Source organism: Stegostoma tigrinum, chromosome 5, assembly GCF_030684315.1.
Source record: "Stegostoma tigrinum isolate sSteTig4 chromosome 5, sSteTig4.hap1, whole genome shotgun sequence".
NCBI classification, from domain to species: Eukaryota; Metazoa; Chordata; class Chondrichthyes; order Orectolobiformes; family Stegostomatidae; genus Stegostoma; species Stegostoma tigrinum.
Window position 1 is genome coordinate 100,456,190 of NC_081358.1, and position 25,579 is coordinate 100,481,768.

The 25,579-nt window shown below is 42.1% G+C and overlaps 1 protein-coding gene across 1 annotated transcript in view; it reads left to right on the plus strand.

Moving 5' to 3' along the window:
- rhpn1 (rhophilin, Rho GTPase binding protein 1) overlaps window positions 1-17,085 on the plus strand; it is a 108,985-nt gene extending 91,900 nt beyond the window's left edge. The window contains exons 12-15 of the mRNA XM_048529617.2: window positions 1,550-1,626; window positions 2,396-2,542; window positions 13,594-13,752; window positions 15,740-17,085. Coding sequence (XP_048385574.2) covers window positions 1,550-1,626; window positions 2,396-2,542; window positions 13,594-13,752; window positions 15,740-15,943 — 587 coding nt within the window. The 3' untranslated portion in view covers window positions 15,944-17,085. The remainder of the gene's footprint in view (window positions 1-1,549; window positions 1,627-2,395; window positions 2,543-13,593; window positions 13,753-15,739) is intronic.
- Window positions 17,086-25,579: the final 8,494 nt, after the last annotated feature.

Genomic DNA, 25,579 nt, shown 5'->3' on the forward strand with positions numbered 1-25,579 from the left:
CAGAAAATGAAGGGAATAATATCTGAATCTGATCTCTTAAAAACCTAACATCATAATTTCAAGTGGATTGGGTTCTGAATGGGCCTTATAGGTATTGGAGTCCCATAGTGTAGTGTTTATGAAACAATTCAGAGTTCAAGTTTCACCATGGTCAACCAAAATGGAATTCACTCCATTTGGTGCAGTAAATTTGTGGTCTTCAACAGAAGAACAGGCTGATGAATGTCCACTAGGCATGGTAAGCTATTACTTCAGTCTGACTTTCACAGGACTTCAGTAGCATAGAATATGGTTGATTCTCTGTATCTTGTGATGTGAGTTAGCAAGTCATTCAATGTAGCTGAAAAACAATGAATTGTACTAAAGGGCCCACAGAGAAATTTACAAGGATGTTGCTGGGATTGGAAATTGTATCCATGAGGGAAAGTTAGATTGGTTGTTTTCCTCCAAAATCAGGGAGTCAGAATGGAGATTTGATTGATGTGTACAATGTTGAGAGACCTTGATAGACTGGATAGAAAGGACTCAATTCTTTTAACAGAGGACATCAATGATCAGAGGAATAGATGCATGATTAGCCAAAGGTAAGAGGGGGGGAAATTTTATTTTGCCCAGAGAATTGGCAGGACACTAAAACTTACTGCCTCAGCTCAAATAAAATGTGTCTGGATATGTACCTCGAGTTGTATAATCTCCTGGGTTAAGAGCTGGAAAATGGAATTAGGATGGTTGGCTCATTTTGTAGCTAGCACAAATCTAATGGACCAGGTAGCCGCCTCCTATGCCATAAAGCCACTTTCTACATTTTGTAAATATATAAAGGGGAGGCACCTGCAGGGATGTAGAGAGGGTTTGGGGGAGTGACTATACGGTTATTTAGTAGGGCAAACATAGATTGGGTGGACTTCTTTGAAAAAGATTCTGTTGTTCTGTGAATAACAACAACAGCATTAGCACACAGTCTGAGAATAAGTAAGACAGAAGGAGTACAATAAGTGTTTTTCACTTAGGCAGCACACTGCCAGTGCCACTTAATAATATAAGTAATGGCTGTTCTAAGATAAAAGCATTTCCATACATGAGTTTCCCTTTTAACTATTCATTGTTAGGATATGTCTCAAAGTTACTTTAGAGTATGAATTTCTGCTCTGGATGAACACCTCTTTACTGGACTGGTGTGGTTTTCACATCCCCATTCATACTTCTGATTCTTCATACTTCCATTCTAATAATTAATTCAGTACCAAATTTTTGATCATTTTCTCAATCTTGCTATTGAAAATTTCAATTCTTCTAGCATTTTCAGCCTTTTAGGGAAAAAGTCTAAATCAAATCTGACAAAACTGATCTTGTGTAGGATCCTGTGTAGGAAAATGATGTTTCCCATCTGAACTGAACCTGGATCTCGGAGGCAGAGGAACAGCAACATGCAATTCTCTGATCACCCACTTATAGTCATTTTCTTAAAGTGGAGAGAGAAAATATGCTTTCTGTATACTGCACATTCTATAAGTAAATGAAACTTACCAGTACTGACTTTCCTTTGCAGCAAAAACACAGCAGAAGCCAGAAATTAAAACTCCAAACTTCTCCAAGGTGAAAGTCACTGATATTTTTCACAGATTGGTAAGTGTACTGTTCATCCATCACAGAATTCTGCATTAATTTTAAACGTATAATTTCTTCATGCATGTAGTGAAAACCTTTCATCATTTCATTCTTTGGCCTTTAACGTTATTCAACTAAAATTTTTAAGGCTAGAGAGAGGCTATTAATACAACAGTCCGTCTCTCTTTTTTCATAGATTTAATCCCATCTACCTGCCTATTTATCACAACCATAAATCCATTCACTTACCAAAAATTGATCCAATTATATTGTATTCAAATTACAACTTGAATTCAGTTTTCTTTATTCGTAGCTTCCCAATTTAACTTGAACCATAGTTGCTTCAAAATTTGCATCCATGTTCCCCAGTACTGCCTGATCTTATCCATCCCTTCTTTGTAACAAAAGTAGAAATTGCTGGAAAAGTTCAGCAGGTCTGGCAGCATCTGGAGAGAAATCAGAGTTAATGTTTCGGGTCGAGTGATCCTTCTCTGTAATGTCCTGTAGCTCTATAACCCTCAAACGTCTGCAGTTCACCATTCTTGGCCTCTTGAACACCCCCAATTTTGATTTATTGTTGGTGTTAAAGGTCCTATATGAATGCAAATTTTGTGTTTTTATTGATAAATTTTATAATTTCAATTTGTTCACAGGACTAATGGGAACAACTTCATATCATAGCATCAACATCTACCAAATATAATTAGAGATCATCCTAAGTGCATTTATAAACAATAAGACTTTCTTTATTCTTTCTTTCCCCCTCCCCCCTCCCTTCCCTTTTTAGGGACCTTTGTCAATTTTCTCTGCCAAGAACCGGTGGACACCAGCCAGACAAGTTCACCTAAAGAAAAGTGAAAAAGGATTTGGATTCACTCTACGTGGAGATTCACCCGTCCTTATTGCAGGTGTTGTTCCTGATGGCTGTGCAGATGTAAGCTTGCTTTATTTCATCCATGACACATTTGTTGTTGTATCTCTGTATTTATATAGTCTTTTTAAAAAAAAGTAATACTTTTTCAAAACGGAATAAAGCTGAAAGAAATACTATGCAGTTAAATACGTTAAAGCTATTCATCTCAACCAGTCTGTATCAGTGTATGTCCCCACGTGAGTACATGTAGTTCTCCTATAACACGATAACTCATTCTTGCATGACCTCACGCTTTAGGAAATCACCATAGAAATTTGTGTTAAAGGGAAATCACTATAGAAAATCACTATACCCGTACAGCAGAAAGTTTGTGTTATCCAAGTAACATCCACTATTCATTGCTCAGGTTACAGCCAATTTGCATTAATGAAACAGACATTGTAGCAGAACTACCTATAGAAAGTTTAGATTATGCCCTTTTACCAATATCTAGCTCATTGATATCGCTGTCAGGAGAAGCAGAGTTCCAAAAGTCAATCCCTAGTGAACTCCACAAGAAGCATTCCTTCAGTCTAAAAATCAACCTTTCACTGTTTTCTTCTCTGTTACTCAGCCAATATTATATCCATAGTGCCACTGTATCTTTTATCCAAGGCTGTCCAGTTTTTGTTCACAAGGCTGTCCTGCAAAACTTTATCAAATAGCTTTTGGAAATCTAGTTACACCACATCAATAACATAACCCTTATCAGACCCCTCTGTTACCTCATTCGAAGTGCAAGCTAATGAGTTGAATAAAATTTGCCCTTAAACAATCTGTGCTGGTTTTCCTTAACTAACCCACATTTGTCCAAGTGACTATTGACATTTGTTGCATAAACAAAGTGCTGGAGAACCAGAGTTGATGTTTCAAGGCCAATGCAAGTCTTCAATTCCAAAGAAATGTTACATTGACTCAATGTTACACTGACTCTCACTTTTTTTTTCTCCACTGATGCTGCCATACTTCTGAGTTTTTCCAGCATTTTGTTTTTATTTTAGATTTCTGACAACTGCAGCGCAGTATTTTGTTTTTATTCTTGTGTAACATTTTACAATTTTCCAGTACTCTGATAACATCCTTGATTCTGAAAGATTAAAAAGTTATGGACAGTGCCTCAACAATTTTCCATCCTCACTTTGTTCAATATCTTTGTATGTATCTGTGTATCTCATCCAGTCTAGTTCCTCATCAAATTTAAGCATAGACAGCTTATTCAATATCACTATCCTATCAGTCAAATCTTTCAATTATCTGACAGTCTGTTCTTTCACATGACATGGGTGGCATTTTCTAACTTGGCTGGGAAATTGTACTGGGCTTTACCATGCCTCTTGCTTTTGTAGGAAGGCAGAGAGGCAACATATCATCCTGAAATCATATCTGCAGTTGAAAAATGCCTGCCTGTAAATAGTGTCATTAATGCTGTTCTCACTACTTGACTCACGAAACATTTTCTTAAAATTCTGCTGTTGTTCCTCAACTGTCTTTTGTTATGAAGCTGTGGGGTGGGGTGCAGGGCAAACCCCTCTGATAATGAAACAAAATACATTTTCTGAAGAAGGGTCTAGGCCCGAAATGTCCGCTTTCCTGCTCCTATGGTGCTGCTTGACCAGCTGTGTTCATCCAGCTCTATACCTTGTTATCTAAAATACAAGCCCCAATCTGTTATGATAGAAGTAGAGGTTCCCTTCTACTAATTAAATCCAAGACATCCAGAGAAGCTTGCCTTGCCCCTCATAATCTCTTTAGTGGCTCAAAGTAAGAAAATCCCTGATCTCCACTTTATAAATCACAAGTAACAATTTATTTATTCAACCAGAGCAATGGACAAATTAACAGAATTACTAACAAACCGAACAATTCCCCTCCAACTCCTAAATGTTACCTAATTGAGCTAAATTCTACCAGTATGCTGTTCAAATAAACACAAGTCCCACTTATATAAGTCCCAATTAATAAGACAACAATAACTTAAAATTTATATCTCTCCAATTTCACACAGAATGTGTCTTCTGGAACACTGCTTTCTATTAATATCATGCACAAAAGCCTTTCTTCTGCTGAGCTGGCTGTCAGGGATATTTTCTCTAATTTCTTCTGTGAAGACCCTGAGCTAAAAATGCCTTGGTACCTTTTAGGGATAGGATGGTGCTTTCTTAGAGAGCTTAGTGATTTCTTGTGAGAGCTCTGCTTATTTCTCAGATGGCAATTCACTCTCCCCTGATTTTCAAAAATCCTCTCCTTGTATACCTTGGATAACGTATTCATTTTCTTACAATAGCATTGGTTGGGAGTTGTCAAAACCATCAGATTTAAATTCAGTTGGCTTTCAATGGTTAAAGTGCTTGGTTTAAATTAATTAGTTGATTCCAGCTTGTTGCCAGAACATCAAAACAAACTTAAGGTTTCCAATCACACAGTCAATCAATATGTTTACATTTTACAACTGGCTGTATAGCCCTATACAGACTTTTCTTTTTCTGTATAAATCAAAGCTTAGAAAGGCACTCTACCCCTTAAAGTGACCCCACACACTCTACACAATTTCGTAACACTTTGCTACTTAACACCTTACCCAGTCCACTCCAGCCAGCTCTACCCTCATTCCTCTGTAATTACATTTATTTAAACCAATCCAATTTTGTTCCCTCTTCGACTGAATTCCAACTTCTGTCATGTTTTGGTCACAAGGGACCTTTCACTGTGATATTACTGAATAAAGCTGTTTTGGTACACTTGCCAGACCCAAAATAGCTTGATTCCCTGATTGGATCCATACATGTTGTTTGAGGAAACTGTCTCAAGTACACAGTATGAATTCTTCCTCATAGCTTCCCTTGCCAAATCTGACTATCTCAATCTACATGAAGATTAAAGTCACCCATGATTAATGTACAGCTTTTGTTGCATGGCCTAATTATCCTGTGTTTTATTCTCTGTCCTGCTGTGTAACTCTTGTTAGGGGGCATATGCACTGTTCCTTCCAGTGTGTCCTTGCCATTTTTTGTTTTATACCTTCACCGTGTCCTCTGATTCAAGATATTTTTTTCTACTGTGCTTATTTAATTCCATACCAACAATGCTCCCTCACCACCTTTTTCTTTCCTGCTTTTTTTTTTCAAAAGGTTGCATACCCCTGTATTTTTATTTCCCAGTTTTGATCTCCTTGTATCATTATCTCTACAATGGCTATGAAATTATACCCATTGATCTGTACTTGTTAACTAATTTAACTAGTTTGTTCCACATGCTATGTGCATCCAAGTAAAGAGCCACTAACTTTACCTTTTTTGCTTTATGCCTCCTTTTGACCCCATTTACTGCTGTTTTTCTATGTTTGTATACTCTGTCCTTCTTATCCACTCCGGGTATCATTGTTCTGCTTTACCTAACTCTTAATTTATTTTATCATAAGGGATTTTAATTCTGACCTCCTTAGATTAACTTCTTAAGGGAAAACAAAGTTTTGATATTCAGTAGCCTTCCTGTGATGTCTCAAATTTGATTTTTTAAAAAAAATTTAATCTCTCCTCGTCACTTCAGTAACCTTGTTTTATTTCACATCTTGTTTCGTACTCTTCCCCCACCCCGGGTCTGCTTCACGGAAATGAACTGCAGCACACCCTCCTAATGTATTTTTCAATGTCTCAGTGATTTGCTGATGCTTTTGGTTAAATTTCACAGCAGCGTGAACTTAGAGTATGCCAGAATCTTGATCAGATGGGCCAATGGGCCAAGGATGGCAGATGGAGTTTAATTTAGATAAATGTGAGGTGCTGCATTTTTGGAAAGGCAAATCAAGGCGGGACTTGTACACTTAATGATAAGGTTCTGGTGAGTGTTGCTGAACAGAGATTTGAGAGTGCATGTTCATAGTTCCCTGAAAGTGGAGGATAGCGAAGAAGGTTTTTGGTACCAGAGATAATAGGAACTGCAGATGCTGGAGAATCCGAGATAACGAGGTGTGTAGCTGGATGAACACAGCAGGCTAAGCAGCATCTTAGGAGCAGGAAAGCTGATGTTTCGGGCCTAGACCCTTCTTCAGAAATCAGAATTTCTGATGAAGGGTCTAGGCCCAAAATGTCAGCTTTCCTGTTCCTGAGATGCTGCTTGGCCTGCTGTGTTCATCCAGTTCCGCAAGGTGTTTGGTATGCTTGCCTTTATTGGCCAGTGTGTTGAGTATAGGAGTTGAGATGTCATGTTGCGACTGTACAGGATATTGCCACTTTTGGAACACTGCATGAATTCTGGTCTCATCGCTGCAGGAAGGATGTTGTAAAACTTGAAAGGATTCAGAAAAGATTAACAAGGATATTGCCAGGGTTGGAGGGTTTGAGCTTTAGGGAGAGGCTAAATAGACTTAGGGCTCTGGATGTGAGTTTGCTCGCTGAGCTGGAAGGTTAGTTTTCAGACGTTTTGTCACTTTTTTTATTTCAAAAAAATATACTTTATTCATAAGATGTACAAAAAAAAACATATTTACACACCTACCCAGTCATGCAAGCCGCTCCGGGTTACCCAGGGGGTACATACACCAACTAAAGGAAAAAAACAAACAAAGAAGAAAAAGAAATACGAGGGGTTTCATACTGTGGTCTTTCCCCACTGTGCCTTGGCGGCGGCTGCCCCAAGCGTTAGCGCGTCCCTCAGCACGTAGTCCTGGACCTTGGAGTGCGCCAGTCTGCAACACTCGGTCGGGGTCAGTTCTTTCAGCTGGCAGACCAGCAAGTTGCGGGCAGACCAAAGAGCGTCTTTCACCGCATTGATGGTCCTCCAGGCACAGTTGATGTTGGTCTCGGTGTGTGTCCTGGGAAACAGCCCGTAGAGCACGGATCCCGCGTCACGGAGCTGCTCGGGACGAACCTCGACAAATACCACTGCATCCCCCTCCAGACCTCCTACGCATAGGCACACTCCAGAAGGAGGTGATCGACAGTCTCGTCCCCCCCGCAGCCACCTTGAGGGCAGCGTGCGGTGGCGCAGAGATTCCGGGCATGCATAAAGGATCTCACTGGCAGAGCCCCTCTCACCGCCAGCCAAGCAATGTCCTTGTGCTTGTATGAAAGTTCTGGCAATGAGGCATTCTGCCAAACGACTTTGGCAGTCTGTGTGGGGAACCACACGACGGGATCCACCCTCTCCTTCTCCCGAAGGGTCCCAAGGATACTACGTGCTGACCACTGCCTGACGGCCTTGTGGTCAAAGGTGTTTACTTTCAAAAATTTCTCCACGAAGGACAGGTGGGACGGAACGGTCCAACTACTCGGAGCGTTCCGCGGCAACGAGGCCTGGCCCATCCTTCGCAACACCGGGGACAGGTAGAACCTCAGTAAGTAGTGACACTTGGTGTTTGCGTACTGAGGATCTAAGCACAGCTTGATGCAGCCGCACACAAAGGTAGCCGTCAGGGCGAGGGTGGCGTTCGGTACGCCCTTTCCCCCATTTTCCATGTCTTTGTACATGGTGTCCCGGCGGACCCGGTCCATCCTCGACCCCCAAATGAAGTGGAAGATGGCCCGGGTGACAGCAGCGGCGCAGGTCCAGGGAATAGGCCAGGCCTGCGCCACGTACAACAGTACCGAAAGCCCCTCGCACCTGACAACTATGTTCTTACCTGCGATGGAGGGGGACCGGAGCGTCCACCTGCCCAGCTTCTGCTTCAGTTTGGCGATACGCTCCTCACAAGTCTTAGTGTACGCCCCCAGCTCCACCAAACCAAACACCCAGCAACTTCAGGTAGTCTGTCCTGACGGTGAAGGGGATGAAGGAGCGGTCGTCCCAGTTCCCGAAGAAAATGACCTCGCTCTTACCCCTATTGACTTTGGCACCCGAGGCCAGTTCAAACTGGCCGCAGATGTCCAATAGTCTACTCACCGACCGACGATCGGTGCAGAAGACGGCGACATCGTCCATGTACAGGGAGATCTTGACCTGAAGGCCTCTGCTGCCTGGGATAGTCACGCCCTTCAGGCTCACGTCCTTCCTGATGGATGCGGCGAAGGGCTCCACACAGCACACGAACAAGGCAGGAGAGAGCGGGCAGCCCTGCCTGACTCCAGATCTAACAGGAAAATTGTCCGATTCCCACCCATTGATCGAGACTGCGCTAACGATGTTGGCGTAGAGCAGCCGGATCCAATTGCGGATGCCCTCCCCGAACCCCAATTTGGAGAGGACGTCCCTCATGTAAGCATGAGAGACCCTGTCGAAGGCCTTCTCCTGGTCCAGGCTGACGAGGCAGGTGTCCACCCGCCTGTCCTGTACGTAGGCATCGTATCCCTGATGAGCGCGAGGCTCTCAGCGATCTTCCTGCCCGGCACAGCGCAGATTTGGTCAGGGTGAAACACCAATTCCAGGACAGACCTGACCCGGTTGGCTATGACCTTGGCTAGGATTTTGTAGTCCATATTCAATAGTGAAATGGGACGCCAATTCTTAATTTCTTCCCTCTCCCCCTTCCTCTTGTAAATGAGGGTAATGATGCCCTTTCTCATGGACTTGCACATTTCCCCTGCCCGAAGCGCACTATCGTACACCTCCAGCAGGTCATGGCCGACCAGGTCCCACAGAGCGGAATACAGCTCGACCGGTAAGCCGTCACTCCCGGGAGTCTTATTCCTCTGCAAGGACTTGAGGGCTCTGATCAACTCGTCCAGGGATATCGGCCGGTCCAACCACTCCCTCGTGCCGTCATCTAAGACCTCCGTGATAGACGACAGGAACGACTCGGAGGCCGTGCTGTCCGTGGGCTTCGCGTTGTACAGTCCGGCATAAAAGGATCTGCTGATCCTCAAAACATCAGGCCGAGACGACGTCACCGAGCCGTCGTCCTCCTTCAGCCAGCTAAGCACAGAGCTCTCTCTGTGCACCTTCTGAAAGAAGAAACGCGAACACGTCTCGTCCTGCTCCACAGAGCGGACCCTGGACCGGTAGATTAGCCTAGAGGCCTCCGCAGCGAAGAGCGAGGCTTGCTGGCCCCTCACCTTCGCGGAGGTCCTCCGTGACATCGACCCCCATCAACTGCAGAAGGAGCAGGTTCTGCACCCTTTTCTGGAGTCGTGACAGCTTTCCCCGCCCCTCTCTCACCTTCCAAACACCCTTGAGGACAAAGAACCTCTATGTTCTCCTTCACCGTCTCCCACCAGTTGCCCGGAGACTCAAAGAGGGGTTTCATGGTTCTCCAACTGACGTACTCCCTCTTAATCTCCTCGACGTTCTCTGGGGTCGACAGAGTCGTGTTGAGCTTCCATGTTCCCTTGCTGGCCGGCTGGTCGTCCTGTAAGTGACAGTCGGCCAGCAGGAGGCAGTGGTCAGAGAAGAACACCGGCTCGACGCTGGTGGACCTGACTGAGAACGCCCGTGACACAAACAGGAAGTCTATCCTTGATCGAATAGACCCGTCTGGCCGCGACCAGGTGTACCTCCGCTGCGCTGCGTCTGCAGGGTGCTGAAGACGTTGAGCAGCTTGGCATCCTTCACCGTGCCCATCAGGAGTCTGGACGTGACGTCCAGTTGACTCCCCCCCCCACCTGCTGTCCCCACGCCGGATCTTCCAACTGCATCGATGATGCAGTTGAAGTCTCCGCCTAGGATGACCGGCCTAGACGTAGCCAGCAGGAGTGGAAGCCACTGCAGGACGGCCAACCGCTCATTCCGTACCGCTGGGGCGTACACATTGATCAGCCTCAGGGGAGCGTTCCTGTAGGTGACGTCAGCCACTAGGAGGCGCCCCCCCCCCACCACTTCCTGAACTTGAGAGATGGTGAAGTCGCACCCCTGCAGCAGAATAGCCAGGCCCGAGGAGCGACAGTCGTTACCCCCGACCAGATCGAAGGCCCACAGGTCCAGGTGCCCGACCATTTCCCGTACCTGCCGAGGTGTGGTATCCCGCAGTCCTGCAGAAACAGGAGGTCTGCCTTGACGGTGGTCAGGTAGGCCAACATGGATACACATCTTGCAGTGGACTTGACACTGCGCACATTAATGCTCTCAACTCATACCCCCATTGTGGGCAGTGACCGCAGTACCCTCCCCAAGTCCAAGGTCCAACCCCTCCATCTGTCCCTTCATGCCCATTGCCCGGGCTAACTGGTGGATGCTCTCCGGGCTCAGGAAACCGTCCGTGCTGCCTTCCGGGTGGCATCCCCCCGTCGGGGGTGCGGAGGCAGGAGGGTCCGGCTCTGCGTCAGGCTGGGGACGCGCTGTTTCCTCCTTCCCGCCTGGAAGTTCCGGGGGGCCCTCCAGTGCCCCAGTGGCACTTGACTTGGTATCAGAGGGAGCCTCAGGACACCTCCCATCACCTGGAAGCATGGTGCTGCTTTCCTTCTCCCTCGAGATCTTTAACTTCTGCTTCGGGCGGGCCCTCTCCGAATCCTCCTCGTCAGAGGACCTCTTATAGCCCCCCTGTAGCTGCCTCTTCCCGCCTGATGGTTGCGGTTCCTGGGCCCATCGACGCACTTTCCTCCTCGCTTTCCGGACCGTTGTCCACTCCCCTGGGTCGCCTGTCGCCGCCATCGACTCCGGGTTGTCGGGGGGGAGCGGAGCCTGCAGGGGCGCTTTGCTGGCCTCGGGGCCCATCCTGTGGGGCTGGGCCCTCCTGCACATTAGTGGGGTCCTTGCTAGGCCCTGGTGCCTTGCTCTCCTCCGGGGGGGCTGGCCCCACATTGCCCCTGCCGGCGACCTGGGCGTAGGTGGTCCCCCGCCGCAGGCATGCCCTATAGAGGTGGCCCGCTTCCCCGCAAAGGTTGCAACTTTTCTCTTGTGGGCAGTCCTTTGCAAGGTGTCCCTCCTCCCTGCAGTTCCTGCAGATGGTGGCTTTGCAGTCGGCTGCCACGTGACCTGACCTACCACAGGCATGGCAGACTTTAGGTTGCCCTGCATAGTTCAGGTAGCCCTTGCTCCCATCGATCACGAAGCTGGACGGTGGGTGTACGACGTTCCCATCCACGCCCATCCTCAGCGTCACCTTGACCTGCCTCTTACTGGTCCAGATACCAAAGGGGTCTATGATGTCTGTTAGGTCCCCTTCCACCTTCACGTCCCTTCCAAGGAAGGTCAGGACATCAACTGCTGGCACATGCGGGTCGTACATGTGTACAGTCACCGTACGGCTCCTCTGCACTGGCATCACCATCAGCGGGACAGCGGTCAATACAGAGACGGGGGCCCTCACCTCCTTTCTCCTTGAAAACCTCCAGGAAGCGCTCACAAAGCTTGGCACTCCTGAAGGTCACATCGTAAGAACCTCCTCCGGGGAAATCCTGCAGGCAGTAAGTGTCCGAAGCAGCAAACCCGCAACAGCCCAACAGGACCCTCTTCACGAAGAAGGTGCGGTCCACAGGTGCACCTTCATCCACCTTCTTTACGGAAACACGGATGGTGTTCCGGACCCCCTGACCTGGGGCACGAGCACTTGCTGCAGCCATCGTTGCAGGTTGGCTGCTCCCCTGAACCAGCATTAGGCTGAAGCCAGCATTAAGATCCACTGGTCACAAGGGTGCACAGCCAACCCGACATCTTCCTTTCACCTCCAAGACAGCACTCTCCTCCTCTCGGTCCACAAGAGAGTGGGTCTTTATTTTGTTCCAGATGTGAGCTGGTTCACTGAGCTTGAAGGTTTGTTCCCAGATGTTTCGTCACCATTCTAGGTAACATCATCAGTGAGCCTCCGACGAAGCGCTGGTGTTATGTCCCGCTTTCTATTTATCGGTTTGGGTTTCCTTGAGTTGATGATGTCATTTCCTGTGGTGATGTCATTTCCTGTTCTTTTTCCTCAGAGGATGGTAGATTGACTTGGAGCCAATCTACCATCCTCTGAGGAAAAAGAACAGGAAGTAACATCACCAACCCAAGGAAACCTAAACAGATAAATAGAAAGTGGGACATAACACCAGCGCTTCGTCGGAGGCTCACTGATGATGTTACCTGGAATGGTGATGAAATGTCTGAAAACTAACCTTCCAGCTCAGCGAGCAAACTCATATCCAGAACCTCAACCTGAGCTACAAATCTTCTCAAAACTCGCTAGACTTGGGGCTATTTTCCCTGGAGTGTCAGAGCTAAGAGGTGACCTTATAGAGGTTTATAAAATCATGAGGGACACGAATAGGGTAAATAGACAAGGTCTTTCCCAGCGGCGTGGGAGTCCAAAACAGGACGTAGGAATAAGGTGAGAGAGAGAGGCTGAATAGACTGGGGCTATTTTCCCTGGAGCGGTGGCCTTATAGAGAGGCATGGTTAGGGTGGATAATCACTTCCCTTGGACTTCCCCAGCCCAAAACTAAAGGTGAGAGAGGAAAGATCTAAAATGGCCCTGGGGGCAACTTTTTCATGTAGAGGGTGGTGCATGTGTCCACTGAGCTGCCAGAGGAAGTGGTGGAGGTTGGTACAATTACATCATTTAAAAGGAACCTGGATGGGTAAATGAACAGGAAGAATTTAGAGGGATATGGGCCAAATGCTGTCAGATGGGACTAGATTTATTTGGGATATCAGGTCAGCATGGACGAGTTGGACTGAAGTGTCTGTTTCCATACTGTACAGCTCTGACTGTATGACTTATCATGGGAAAGGCCTATATGTTGAACCTTGATGGTGTCCTATATTGGAAGCCTAGGTTTTTTAAACTGTTCTATATTTTTAAAAAAATGAATAGAACAAGTTGTATTCTGAGTTTGTTGCTGTTGCTTGATTCCAGAAATTCTGTTTCTGTTTTTTTTACCCCTCTTCCTGATCGGATTTTACTGAGCTATCTTCTATTAAATTGAATAGTAATCTGTTCCATACTCTTGCCAATCCAATTTAGTCAAGTAAGATGGAATTACTCATTTTGATGATTTAAAAACAAATCTGCCTCCTCAGGGAAATTGATCAATTTTGCAGTAATTTCTCTCGAAATGGATGAAATTCCCTGTGGGGAATTACATATGTGAACTCAAAATTCGGCTGTCATGTTGCAACATGTTTTGCATTAATTGGTGTGACACTGTGTTGGTTTCAATTTGTGATCATTTTGCTACATTGTAATAATAAGTAATAAATTGAAATTGACATGTACTTTGTTAACTTAGGAAGCTGGCCTGCGAGAAGGAGATTACCTTGTGTCTGTGAATGAACAAGATTGCAAATGGTCCAAGCACACTGATGTAGTTCAGTTATTGAAAAATATCAGTACAGAAGGTGTCAGTATTGGGGTGATAACCCTAATTATTTCTGAGCAACAGAACAATGTAAGTGTTTACCATATAGATATTTTGTTTATTGATTTTTAATTGAGCTAGTTCTCTAGGTCACTCGTATTATTTGGTTATCATCATGCTAGATCATTGGCTAGGTAAGTAATCTATAATCACTTAATTGGAAACCTACAGCAAAACTGCATGTTTGGGGCTAAATTAAATTCCCATGGTAATGACCCTAATGCAGCTGGAACGTCTTGGGCAGCCTCAACCTATTTCTGCAGCCAACTGGCAAGCAATTTCGTATTGTCAGGGCTCCATCTCTTTAGGTTTGGAGGTATCACTTTGAAGAGCTGTTTGGAGCGTCTGCAGATCTCCAGTCCCAGCAGCAATACTGGAGCAATAAGCAAAACTGGACTGTGCCCAGGCCAGAGAACAAGCGGTACTGTTACCAAGAAGCTTGATGAGTGAGATCAGGATAGCCCAGGCCAATCAGTCACTGCTGAAGATGGAGGCCATGCTTCCACAGGGGAAGCTCTTGCTCTCTGTATCCCCTTCATGTACTGCAATGTGCCTGATAAGGACAGAAACTTCTCCTTCCAGATTCTCAGAGGCTGCCAGCTTTTGTAAGTGATTTAAGTAGCCAAACATGGACTTCAACCTGTCTCTGATAGGAAGGCTATCTTGACATTCCCTAATGTAGACATACTTGTTTGAAGTTGGGAATATTCCGCACACTCCATCCCCTCTCTTCTATTTGTTTTCCATGGTTGTTCCCTCTCCCCAAACCCCACCTTCTCAGCTCTCTTCCGTTCCTGGGATACATTAATTAGTCCTAGTAGTTGGCATCTCTACAAATGGCTGTTGCCTGCATATTCTGGCCAAAACAAAACACAATTCTACTTTGTCCTAAATTATTGTAAAATTTTAAAGCTTTTCTTAAAGTTGGCTTTATTGAGCCATTTGGTTTATAGGTGGTGACTGAGTGCAGTGTTGGACCTGGTTCTAAGTTAGATGAAAAATCAGCACAAGTCCCTGTCATTGCCATTCTTTGATCCTGGCCGAGTGTTAAATGTGAAAATGGTTTGGCTAAATGCTGACCTTGTCCAGAATATAAATAATTTTGCAACATTTCATATCTGGATTTGGTAGGAAGAATGGCCAGTTGGTGAAAGCTAATAGAGAAAGCACACAGACATTCTGATCAATCCTTGATCTTGGTCTGAAAGTTAAGGAGTCTTGAACTACTCCCTCCACTTAATCTTTGCAAATTGTCCTGATTTTTCACTTGCTGCTTTGGGGATTAGTAGATGACCCCTCTCCCTATTGGCGTTAGTGAAATTGACTGTGCGCTGTCTCATAAATCAAGGAGTTGAATTTATGTCCAACCACTTGGTGATGTAAAGTTACAGCTCCAATGTAGTGTGCCTAATGATGTTTGAATTTAGCTTTTCTTTTCTCCCTAAAAAAAGTTTCACTCATTTCCAGTCTTTTCCACTAGCCATGCTTGTATTGGCTGACATATATTGTTAGCTTGATTTATAAAATGATCAACCCTATTTTCAAGTTTTTCCAAGATCTCCATGATCTCATCCAGCCCTATAATCCTTGGAAATATTTGCACTCGTCACTTACGGCCTTTTTGACATTCCTGCACCATTGATGACTATCTCAGCTCACAATGTCTGAAACGCATGAATTCACACCATGAAACTCCAACATATTCATGCTCTTTTTCATCCTTTATGACATACCTTCAGAATTTTCTGCTCTATCAAGTTTTTGGCCAGCTGCTGTAACATCTCCTCCTGTAGTTAGGTATCACTGTCCTATTTTATAATACTCCTCTGAAGTGCTTTTGGTTAGTTTTTCCTACATCAAACATGCTGTAACAGTTGTTCTATTAGATTGCAAGCCTGCCAAATTCATCAAATAAGCTAGCACTTGGAAAATTTCAGGGCTTTTTTTTTGTATATAGCCTTTTCACTTAACAACAGTTTGCCAGTGATGTTTACCATTCTGTTTTCCTTTCCTGCAGGCTGACAGAAAATCACTTCTAGGTACAATGTCATCAACAAGCATCTTCTCTGGGAATGATAAAGAGAACAGCAAGAAGATTGCTGATTCGAGCAAAGGTTCAGGTTTGCTGCTCACCTGGAACAAGAAGAAGAATACAAACAAAGATGGCAGTACTCACCGCTTACCTGTCATTGCTGTAACGGACGATGGATCATTCTATTGAAGAGTTCTGTCACTCCTAATTTATGAGAATTATTCACCGCAAACATACCCATCTCAGCTAAGGACGCCGAATTTTTATTTTAAAAAGTTCATCTCATTTGAAGCTGTATAAATCATGAACTACAAGACGTATTATTACTTACATTCCTTCATGGGGAGATGGCAGCAGAGTGGTATTGTAACCGTAGTAGTAATTCCGAGGCCTAGGCCATTGTTCTGGTGACATGATTTCAAATCTCACCTCAATTGAATTAATAAGTCTAGAATTAAAATCTCATCTCAATAATGATGGCTATGAAATGTTGATGCTCTTAAAGAAGGATAGCTGCTGTCTTTACCTGGCCTAAATGTGATCCAGATCCAATTGATAAAGTTGACTCTCGAATACCATCTGAAATGGTCTAGTCAGCCACTCGGATGTACCAAACCACTGCAAAGTATTTCTTAAATATGTATTAGACTTTTGAACTGTTGCTGTATTTTTTTTCTAGCACAGTACAGGCCCTTTGGCCCACGATGTTGTACCATGGAAAAATAAAATAACCTAACCTACATTCCCCTCAATTCACTGCTGTCCATGTGCATGTCCAGCAGTCACTTAAATGTCACTAATGACTCTGCTTCCACGACTACCACTGGTAAACTATTCCATGCACTCTCAACTCTCTCTGGGTGAAGAACCTCCCTCTGACATCTCCTGAAAGATGTTTGTATAAGACAGGATGGTGGGTCATAAATGGTAAAGTGAGGCAAGGTCAACTGTGCCGCAGTAAAAGGAGGCTTTGACATCTTACAGTGGATTCACTGTTAGCAGTTTAATTAAAATGGAAAGGTTTTCTATGCCAGTCTCAATGAAAATGCTGAATGATCTGTGCATTTCCAGCATTTCTAAGTTCTATTTGAATTTTTCCTTACTGGATGGGAGTTTATGAATTATTTTTAACTCATTACAAACCAATAACCATTTCAGGCTGCATCTCCAAGGTAGTACCTTTTTAGATCTGTCATTGTGGCAGACCATATCTTGTTTCATTTTAGGTTCACCAAGAATTTGTGTTTCTGTCCTTCAGAGTTTTATTTTTCTATCTTCAACAATAACAACAGTCAAATCAAAACCGTACCAGCAGATTATCAGAAAAGGATATCACTGAAAATAGTATTTCGCTATCTCAGGACAGACGATGCGTGGAAAGTCCACAAATCACGGTCCTTCTGTCTTGTCTCACAGGTCTTGGTATTACTTTCTATCATGTAAAGCATTTCATTTGTGCTAATTTATTTCTAGCCTTTCTCTTAGGTTGCTTCTTTTAAGCTGACCATTGGAATTCAGTAGTGTCAACTACTTCTCACCCCCTTCTCACTGTAAACAAAGCACATTGTAATGTGCTGAGTTATGTTGCGTATATTAGGAAATCATGCTGAATTTAGCTTGGCAGAATTAACTTGGCTAATTCCTTACGGCTGTCGTGTAGAGATTGCCTCAAGAACAAAATCTGAAGTAAAAGACCCAAAATGTGCCTTTAGTTTATAATTTAGTTATGTTTTTCTTTAACGTTCTAATTACAACTGGTGGAGAAAGAGATGTATACAATGGAGTAAAACAGAAGCGTCTTCATCCTCTGCCGACCATTGTTCTAGAGACTTAAATCGTGGGCATGAAGTTCTAGCAGAATCAGTGGCAGTTGATATACCATATTGAATTAAATATTCCTGCGAGTATTTTAGGGGAACGGAGCCTATGTACAATAAAATGTAACAAGTATAGTGGTCAATAACAGAGCCTAAATCAGTTAGCAGTAACGGGTTGGGTTTGGACAAGGTCAGTCTATATTCTAAACTGAGAAGGCTAGTATTGTGGTGTTGCCTTTGAAGGGCTCCCCTACCTTGTACATATTTCAATTCTTTATTTTAAACTGGCAGCTGTTGAAAATGTAGAATTCAATGTAGTGTTTCACTGAAATGTGCTTTCTCTTTATTTTCAATATGAGAAAATGCAGCACTTGTTTGTGTCGTTTTAAGAAATTATGTTTTGTTTTAGGTGTTAGTCCTTTGCTAATTGATGAAGCTAACTGCAGCTGACACTGTGGAAAATGTTCATTCATAGATGACTGACTTTCCACTGGAGAAGCATGTGAGGAATTCATTTGTGTCAAGTCATTCTTAATATTGAGGCATATTTATGTGTTTTCATTTTACTTTTTGGAAAAAAAATTGCAATCATTCTCTTTATGTTAGATAACATTTTTTTGCTGCTGTACTTCAAACAAAACTGATTGAAAATGAGCTCTCTCTTTAATTCCTGAAAAAAGGAAATTGACCAGTTGAGTTCAGGTTTATGCTGGAGGAATTAGGAGACAAGGGAGTCAGTTATAAAGTGTCTGTTTTTACATTTACAGCTTCTCATGCACACATGATTAAACAGCATAAAATTCTGTAAATAAAAAGCAATACTGTGAAAGAGAATTTTTGGTGCATTTCATAAGCATAGAGCATCCTAAAGTCAATTAAAAACTTTTGAAGTATATACATTGTTATAACGTAGGAAATATGGGCAGGAAGTACTGTTTCTGAATGGATTAAAAATAAAAATTATTTTCATATAAAGCCATACGCTGTGTTCAGAGTTGTGTAGGACAAAAGTTGAAAATGTGTTCTCATAGCTTTCCTAATTATGGTTCTGTTAGTGGTAAAATCTCAGGGAAAGAAGGTAAGTAAAATTGATAGATTGTTGCGATGTACGTACAGATTGCCGACTCCACTTTAAACTGTGAAAATGATTCATTAGGTAACTGTGTTGTGATATTGGCATTGAGCCATATAAGTCATGTTTACAATTTAAAGAAGGGCTGGTAATTTCTATGAACAATACAGCAACTGATCAAAGTTACTTCACATCTTGAAACCCTGAATCTACACCGAGGTAGGCAAAATCAGGAATGATATCGACACAACATCTTTTTTGGTTATGTCTTTTTTGGTCTGATGGGAGATGGATTTCATTCAGTCAACTCCCTGGCAATTTATATCTTTCTGTTGTGTGGCCTCCTCACAGTAATAATTTATTGCAGTCGAAGATGCTGGCTCATCATCATCCTGCCGTGAAAACCCTTGAAAGGCATTAAGTCCAGTCTTGTCTGCACCATCTATGTCCTGAGAATAATGTTTTCAAAAACAATAGCCGATGGAGTAAAAATGCAGCATAAGGGGTAAAATATTCTCCGGTCTGAATTATGTAATTATGGAGTCAGAGTTATACAGCGTGGAAACAGACCCTTTGGTCCAACTCATCTGTGCCAACCATATCCTAAACTGAGATAATGGGAACTGCAGATGCTGGAGAATCTGAGATAACAAAGTGTAGAGCTAGATGAACTCAGCAGGCCAAGCAGCATCTTAGGAGCACAAAAGCTGACATTTTCGTTATATCCAAACTGATCTAGTCCCATTTACCAGCATTTGGCACATAGCCCCCTCAACCCTTCCTCCTCATGTACTTATTCAGATGCCCTTTAAATGTAGTTGTATCCACCTCCACCAACTTATCCTAATAATGCATTGTTCGTGGATTGTAAGATTTTACAGGCTGCCATCTTTTTGGAAACCACTCTTTCCCCCCCCCCCCCCCCCCCCACTGCCCCCAACCAATCCCAATTTAAAAGTCTGCCAGGAACATGAGCACAAAAAGGTCGAGTGCCAATAGCCATTTTATGCTTAGGGCATTAGTTGGCTCAGGTGAAACATTCTCCCCCATTGGGAATGAAGACCTGTCTTTAGTGAGCTGGAGAATTCAGTAATCTCAACAGCACAACAGTGACCACTACTGAAGCTTTAGGCAGATCTCAGGAAGGAAGGTTAGGTGTATTAAGTGAAAAGCAAATCTGGGTATGTCAGGCCTTGCTGGCAGGGCCCATGGAGGTTTAAAAGGAGGTACAATTATTGACAGTTGGTGAGGCAGGCTGCCTGCCTCCAATAGACATAGGTGACACAATGCAGGTCCCTCCCTCCCTGCTAAACACGAATCCAGTAAAAGTTGCCAGTGTTCCTGCTTGGTGTAAAGGCTTTCACCTACTATAGTTTAAAATAGCAGCAATTGGGTTGAGGCTCTTAATTGACCATTTAAAGGCCTCCTAGCCCCTAAGCTGTAAAATAGGACCTAGGTCAGGGATGGACAGGAAGACTACGTAGTGCACTTGACAAACAAACAAGTGCCTTCAGAAATGCCAACAAGATAATACAAGATCCAACCCAGACTCTCTCTTTTTCCCATTTCTGTCTATGTGCCAGACGTAGACTATCACATTGCAGAGACAGTTAGTGAAGTATATTGCCTGATCTCTCTCTGGTTGTTTGGAGGTATTCAAGAATAATTTCTAATGGCTAGCCTAGCAGTTGTCCCTACCACTTCTAGTCCATCATTTGATGGTTGCAGTCTAGTCTCGGATCCCTTTCCTATCTAAATATAGCCCCGATTAGGAACAAGAAATTTTTCAATTCAGTGGCCTAGTGTGTTAAACAATTGTCAGCTGCTCGTTGTCATTAACAGAGGAGTCCTTGCTTGAGGGATTTAGTGCTTAGCAAGATGCTAATTAGAAATTTATATTTAAAATTTCAAGAAATTTACTTTTCACAAATGCCTCTGATCGCACAGATTCATTCATTTGTGTATTTTCAAAACCGTTTCTTGTGACAGTGAGGCTCATTCACATGCTGTCTTAGAATGAAAAATTTTGAACCCTAGTTGATTCTATTTTTCTTTTCCATACATAAACAGCTCCTGTTTCAGCCAGCTGCAGTCACATTGCAATTGCTCATGTTCTGATTATTCTCTAGAGTGCAAACCAACTGAATTCAGAGCAGTATGAATTCAGTTCCTTTATAAATGAGGAAGCAAGGTATCAAAGTAATTCTGAATTGACATGAAGTTATCTTAAGACATTGCTTTATTTTCCCATCTATTTTCTTGTTTCATGTTTTCATCTGTAAAATTTCTCGCATTAAAAATGTAGCAATTTTGTAAAATTATTTTAAAATAAAAGATGTATAGCAGAACTAAAATGTTATAGGTTAATGTGTGCACACAGCAAACTAAAATGCAAGTTTGTGGCTGTGTGCAAGTTAGAAGGCTGCTCCTTTCATTTTTTTGGAGAATGTGTTAACACATGTTGGAACTACAGTATTTTCAGCTGAATGAAATAGGACTGAAGTTCTTGGCTATTTAAAATTGACTAAATTTATAGTTGCTTAATTTGATTCCTTTTATCATTAAATTCCCTTGATTCAAATTAAACCTCATTAATATTTGCAAGTATAATGTTTAGTGCAAAAACACCTTCAATTAGTTATTTAGATTGTACTGTAGTACTTTAAAATGAGCAAGTTGACTTTACCCTGTTGCTATGTTTACTCATTTCTTAAAGTTACTTATTGTTCCTAAATCTTGCTACTTATTAAGAATTGGTCACTTGCTAACAAATGTGCTACAGAAGTGAAACACAAGTGGTTTAATCTTAGCAACATTATCTAAATGTCAACTGTAACTTAATGATTTGAATAGACTGAAAATACATCTTTTAAATCTACTTAACTGCAATTGTTAATGTCCTATTACTCTTATCATTTGAATTATTAGAAAAGTAACAGCATAATAGCTGTCAATTTATTCCATCATGAGTGCATATCTTAAAGCTTTGACACCAAGATTATACTAGGATTAAATTTTATTTTCTTTTGTTAAATACATTATTTTACCAGCAAGTAATGCCCAAGTGTATGGACGCACACAATATCTCAGTCCCTCTTCAAGTGGTTTATATATAGGGAGGAACTCTCGTAATAATCTGTAGTGACAGTTCAGTAGCTCTTTAGACATTTGCATGAGGTTTCTCATAAAATCTAATGGAAAGTAATGAATCTGTGTAGGATAGAAACTCTTCCTGAGATTATCCTAACCAATGATTTGATGCCAGTATTTGAAAACAAGAAAATAGGTTTCCAGTGAATCAAGAGTTATCTGCTTCTGACTTAATTTAACCTGTGCTTTCAATGCAGATAATTTTGCTGTTTATCTGTTTCATTTTTATAGTCTTCCCTATTTTAAACACAATTACCTTTAAGTGTGAGACAATGAGCAGTTACATTGTACATGTTTTAAACGTGAAACCCACTCTGTACAGGGTAGTTGGGATGCTTTCTTGCACACCAGTCAGAGAACTGGCAAGGAGTGCCATCAATTCTGTGGGCTGACCCAAAGGAATCAATTACCCATGAAGGTGCTTTCTTAGATGGAAAATTTAAAAAGTATACTTGGCAATGAATGTAGCAGTCAAACAATTTTGAACCATGCGAGATAATGTGAACTGGTATGTGTCATTCACAAATTTTACTGTTTTTCCTTCTGGATTAATTAAGAGAACTAGGTTTAAGGTGAGTGAGGATCCAATTCTAGATCCCTTAACCAGGTGCATGCATCTAATAATGAGCGAACTCCACATAGATGTCATCAGTAAACAACCCAGTAAAACTCTTCTGGCCTTCCAAGGGCACGGGATCCTATGTGGCACCCAATTAAGCTATAAATCCTTGAGCCAAAGCTAAATTGCTGTAGACCTAGAGGAGCTATTAATTAGCTAAACTGAGATCCCAGCATTTCAGTAAATCCCACATCAATCCCTTGTGCGCTCTGATTTATTTGGGAGACTGACAACAGACTCCTTTCTCAATTAAATGGCACCACCAAGATGATTCCTGACTGCATCAAGTTTTGCTGTTTTTACTACAACATGTATGTTTCTAAAGACCTACACAATATGCAAAATTGTCAGTTGATTTTGATGCAGCATTTCCTGCTCCACTCCCAAAATAACTAACAATGTTGTAAAGTAGAAGTGAAAGTTATCTTTTCATGGATATTTCTGTATGGAAATGTAACGTGCAACTACAGCTGTTTGAATCTTGGATGAACGGGAATTATAAAATTATAGTTGTGTACGTTTATAGAGAACTGATTCATATTATGATGTTCAAGGTCCTTTCAAAATTGCTAGAGCAATAATAGTTTAAAAGTATACCATTGAGATTTTGTCCCCAGGTAATGCTTATTTATTCCCTTAGTTTTGTCCTGCATTCATTCCATTGATTTCTCCTTTTTATGTGGCACAAAGAAGCAAAATATTATAGTCAGGGACTGGAATTCAGAAAGCGATTGAAAACCTGGTTGGCTGCAACACTGAAACACTACACAAAATGAGACTGATGAACTGAACATTTTTATACAGGGCACATAGCAAATTCTGAGGCATTACTCTTCTTGGAACAACATTTAATTTTAAAAAAATTCAAGCGCGTTTGTGGCTTAACTGTAATATGTAACTGCCATTGATCCTACGTACACATGACAGCTCTAGTAAACAAAACTAAAGTTGCTGGAAAAAGCCCAGCAGGTCTGGCAGTGTCTGTGAAGGAAAAAAGAGTTAACATTTCGGGTCTGGTGACTCTTCCTCAGAACTGAGGGCTGTGAAAACATCAGTTCATATGCAGAAAATAGGGAGGTAGGTGGGGTAGGCAACTGTAGTAAACCTTTATTTTGAATCTACTTGCAATCAGAGTTAAATGCTAAGTTTTGAGCTTTTAACAGGAGGTTATGGATATTTGCACACGAGCTTGAAAATTAAAAGAATAAGGACATGTTGCTCATTCTTTCCTGTTCTTCCTTCTAACCTTCAATGCCTTGTTTGAAACCTAATTTATTTCTGAAAATGTCAATTATTAGTTAATTTTAAGGATGAGTGTCACTGACATCAAGGATTGACAGCTGGAGGACAGGGATAGACATTGCATCTGATACACAAGCTGTGCACTGGTGGTAGATAAATTTTTCACAGTAGTTGTTCCCTATGAACAGAAAACTTTTGTGCAATAATGCCTATCTTTGGGACAATTTTTTTTTCTCCGTTCCAAGAATTAGATGCAGGAGAATTCACTGTAGCCAAACTGATTTTTAAAAAAAACATTTTATTGACTTGTCTTGTGCGACCACAGATGAAATCAAAACCAAATCTATTTTTTTTAAACTGCCAAGTGTCTGAATCATATTAAGTGATTGTACATCCATTTCTGACTGTCAGTGGAATATTGTTTACTTGTGTATAAGAAATTTTGTCCTAGGTTTTTGCCCAGGCAATGTTTTTGGTACAAGATGTATTTTTTTGTGTTTCTTAGATTCTAATATTTCTTGTGATCCAAGCTGATTAGATTTCTATTTCTGTATCATGAGCACTGTGAATAAATTGAGATATTTTAATTCTTGCTTCCATCTTTATTTCACTGTTTAGTATATTTTAGCTGTTAAGATTTTCAATACCAGTACATATTGGCTATAACAAGCCAAATAAATACGAAACTGCCTATAACTTAATCAGGACCTGTTGTAACATTTTTCTGCCCTTCCCTGAAGGTAGGGGTTCTTGATGCAGTTCGCTTACTCCGGAACAACTTTCGAATTAAATACCTCCATCTGATAGACCATTCAAGTGTGAGTGGAAGCAGTGTCAAAAAACATGCAAATTATAAGGAATTGGTGCATGTTTACCCCTGCTCTGCCATTCAATATGATTTAGCTTATATTTGACTCCCCTTTCCTGCTTGCCGTCATGTCTTTTGATTGTGCTGGAATTCAAAAATATTGATCTTGAATATATTCAATAACCTGGGCATCTACAATCCTTGAGGACATCGAATTGCCAAGACTCAAATTTTATTGGGCTTAGGAAAGTATTTGTACTGCCATTGACCTCCTAGGAAGACTACCTCCTAAGTTATAAACAAATTTACAATTTTGTTACACATAATCATTAAAACCAAAATATGCTGGCAATACTAAGCAGTTTAACCAATTTCTGTAGAGAAGACAGTTTTTACTCTCAACCACTGCCATTGAGTCAGGTTACTATTAGATTGGGAATTCAAAAAAGATCTACTGGAAATCCGGATAAGTTTGTACTTACATTACTTGGGGAACAGGCTTATGAATGCTTCAGAATAATAGAAATCCATGGACAGATGTTAGTGAACGAAAGTCAGTCTCTTCAAAGCAGAGAATCAAGGATGGTTTGAGGAGTAATTGGTAGAGAGAGCAATCCTGAAGGGATGGAAATATTTGCAATTAGGGTGGAATTTGAGGAGGCTTGAGTGGCTTAGTCGTGTTATGCTTGTACCAAAGCATTGATGGCCCAAGTCAGCTTGGGAGATCTTGTACGGCAGATGATAGAGATTAAATAACATAAGAGATGATTGATAGGAGAAGTAGAAAGCAATAGAGTTAGAGGAGGTTCAGGAATGAAGATCGGAATCACTAACTAGAAAACTGGAGCAGAAGTAACAAACTGAAATTCAATTATCTGAAAGTCTGTAAAGTGCCTGAGTGATAGTTAATGTGCAGTTCTTCAAGTTTGTTTTGAGCTTTATTTTTTAAAAAAATCTAGCTGGCTGATGTTGAATTTGGGAAGGTTATTGAATTGATACCTGACCGAGAACTTGGGGTCATGCCTGCAGACTAAATATAGGTGTCATGCAAAGTGGTTACCAGTCTGCATTTAGTCACTCTGCTGTGGAGAAGATCACTTCATGAAAATTTAATACA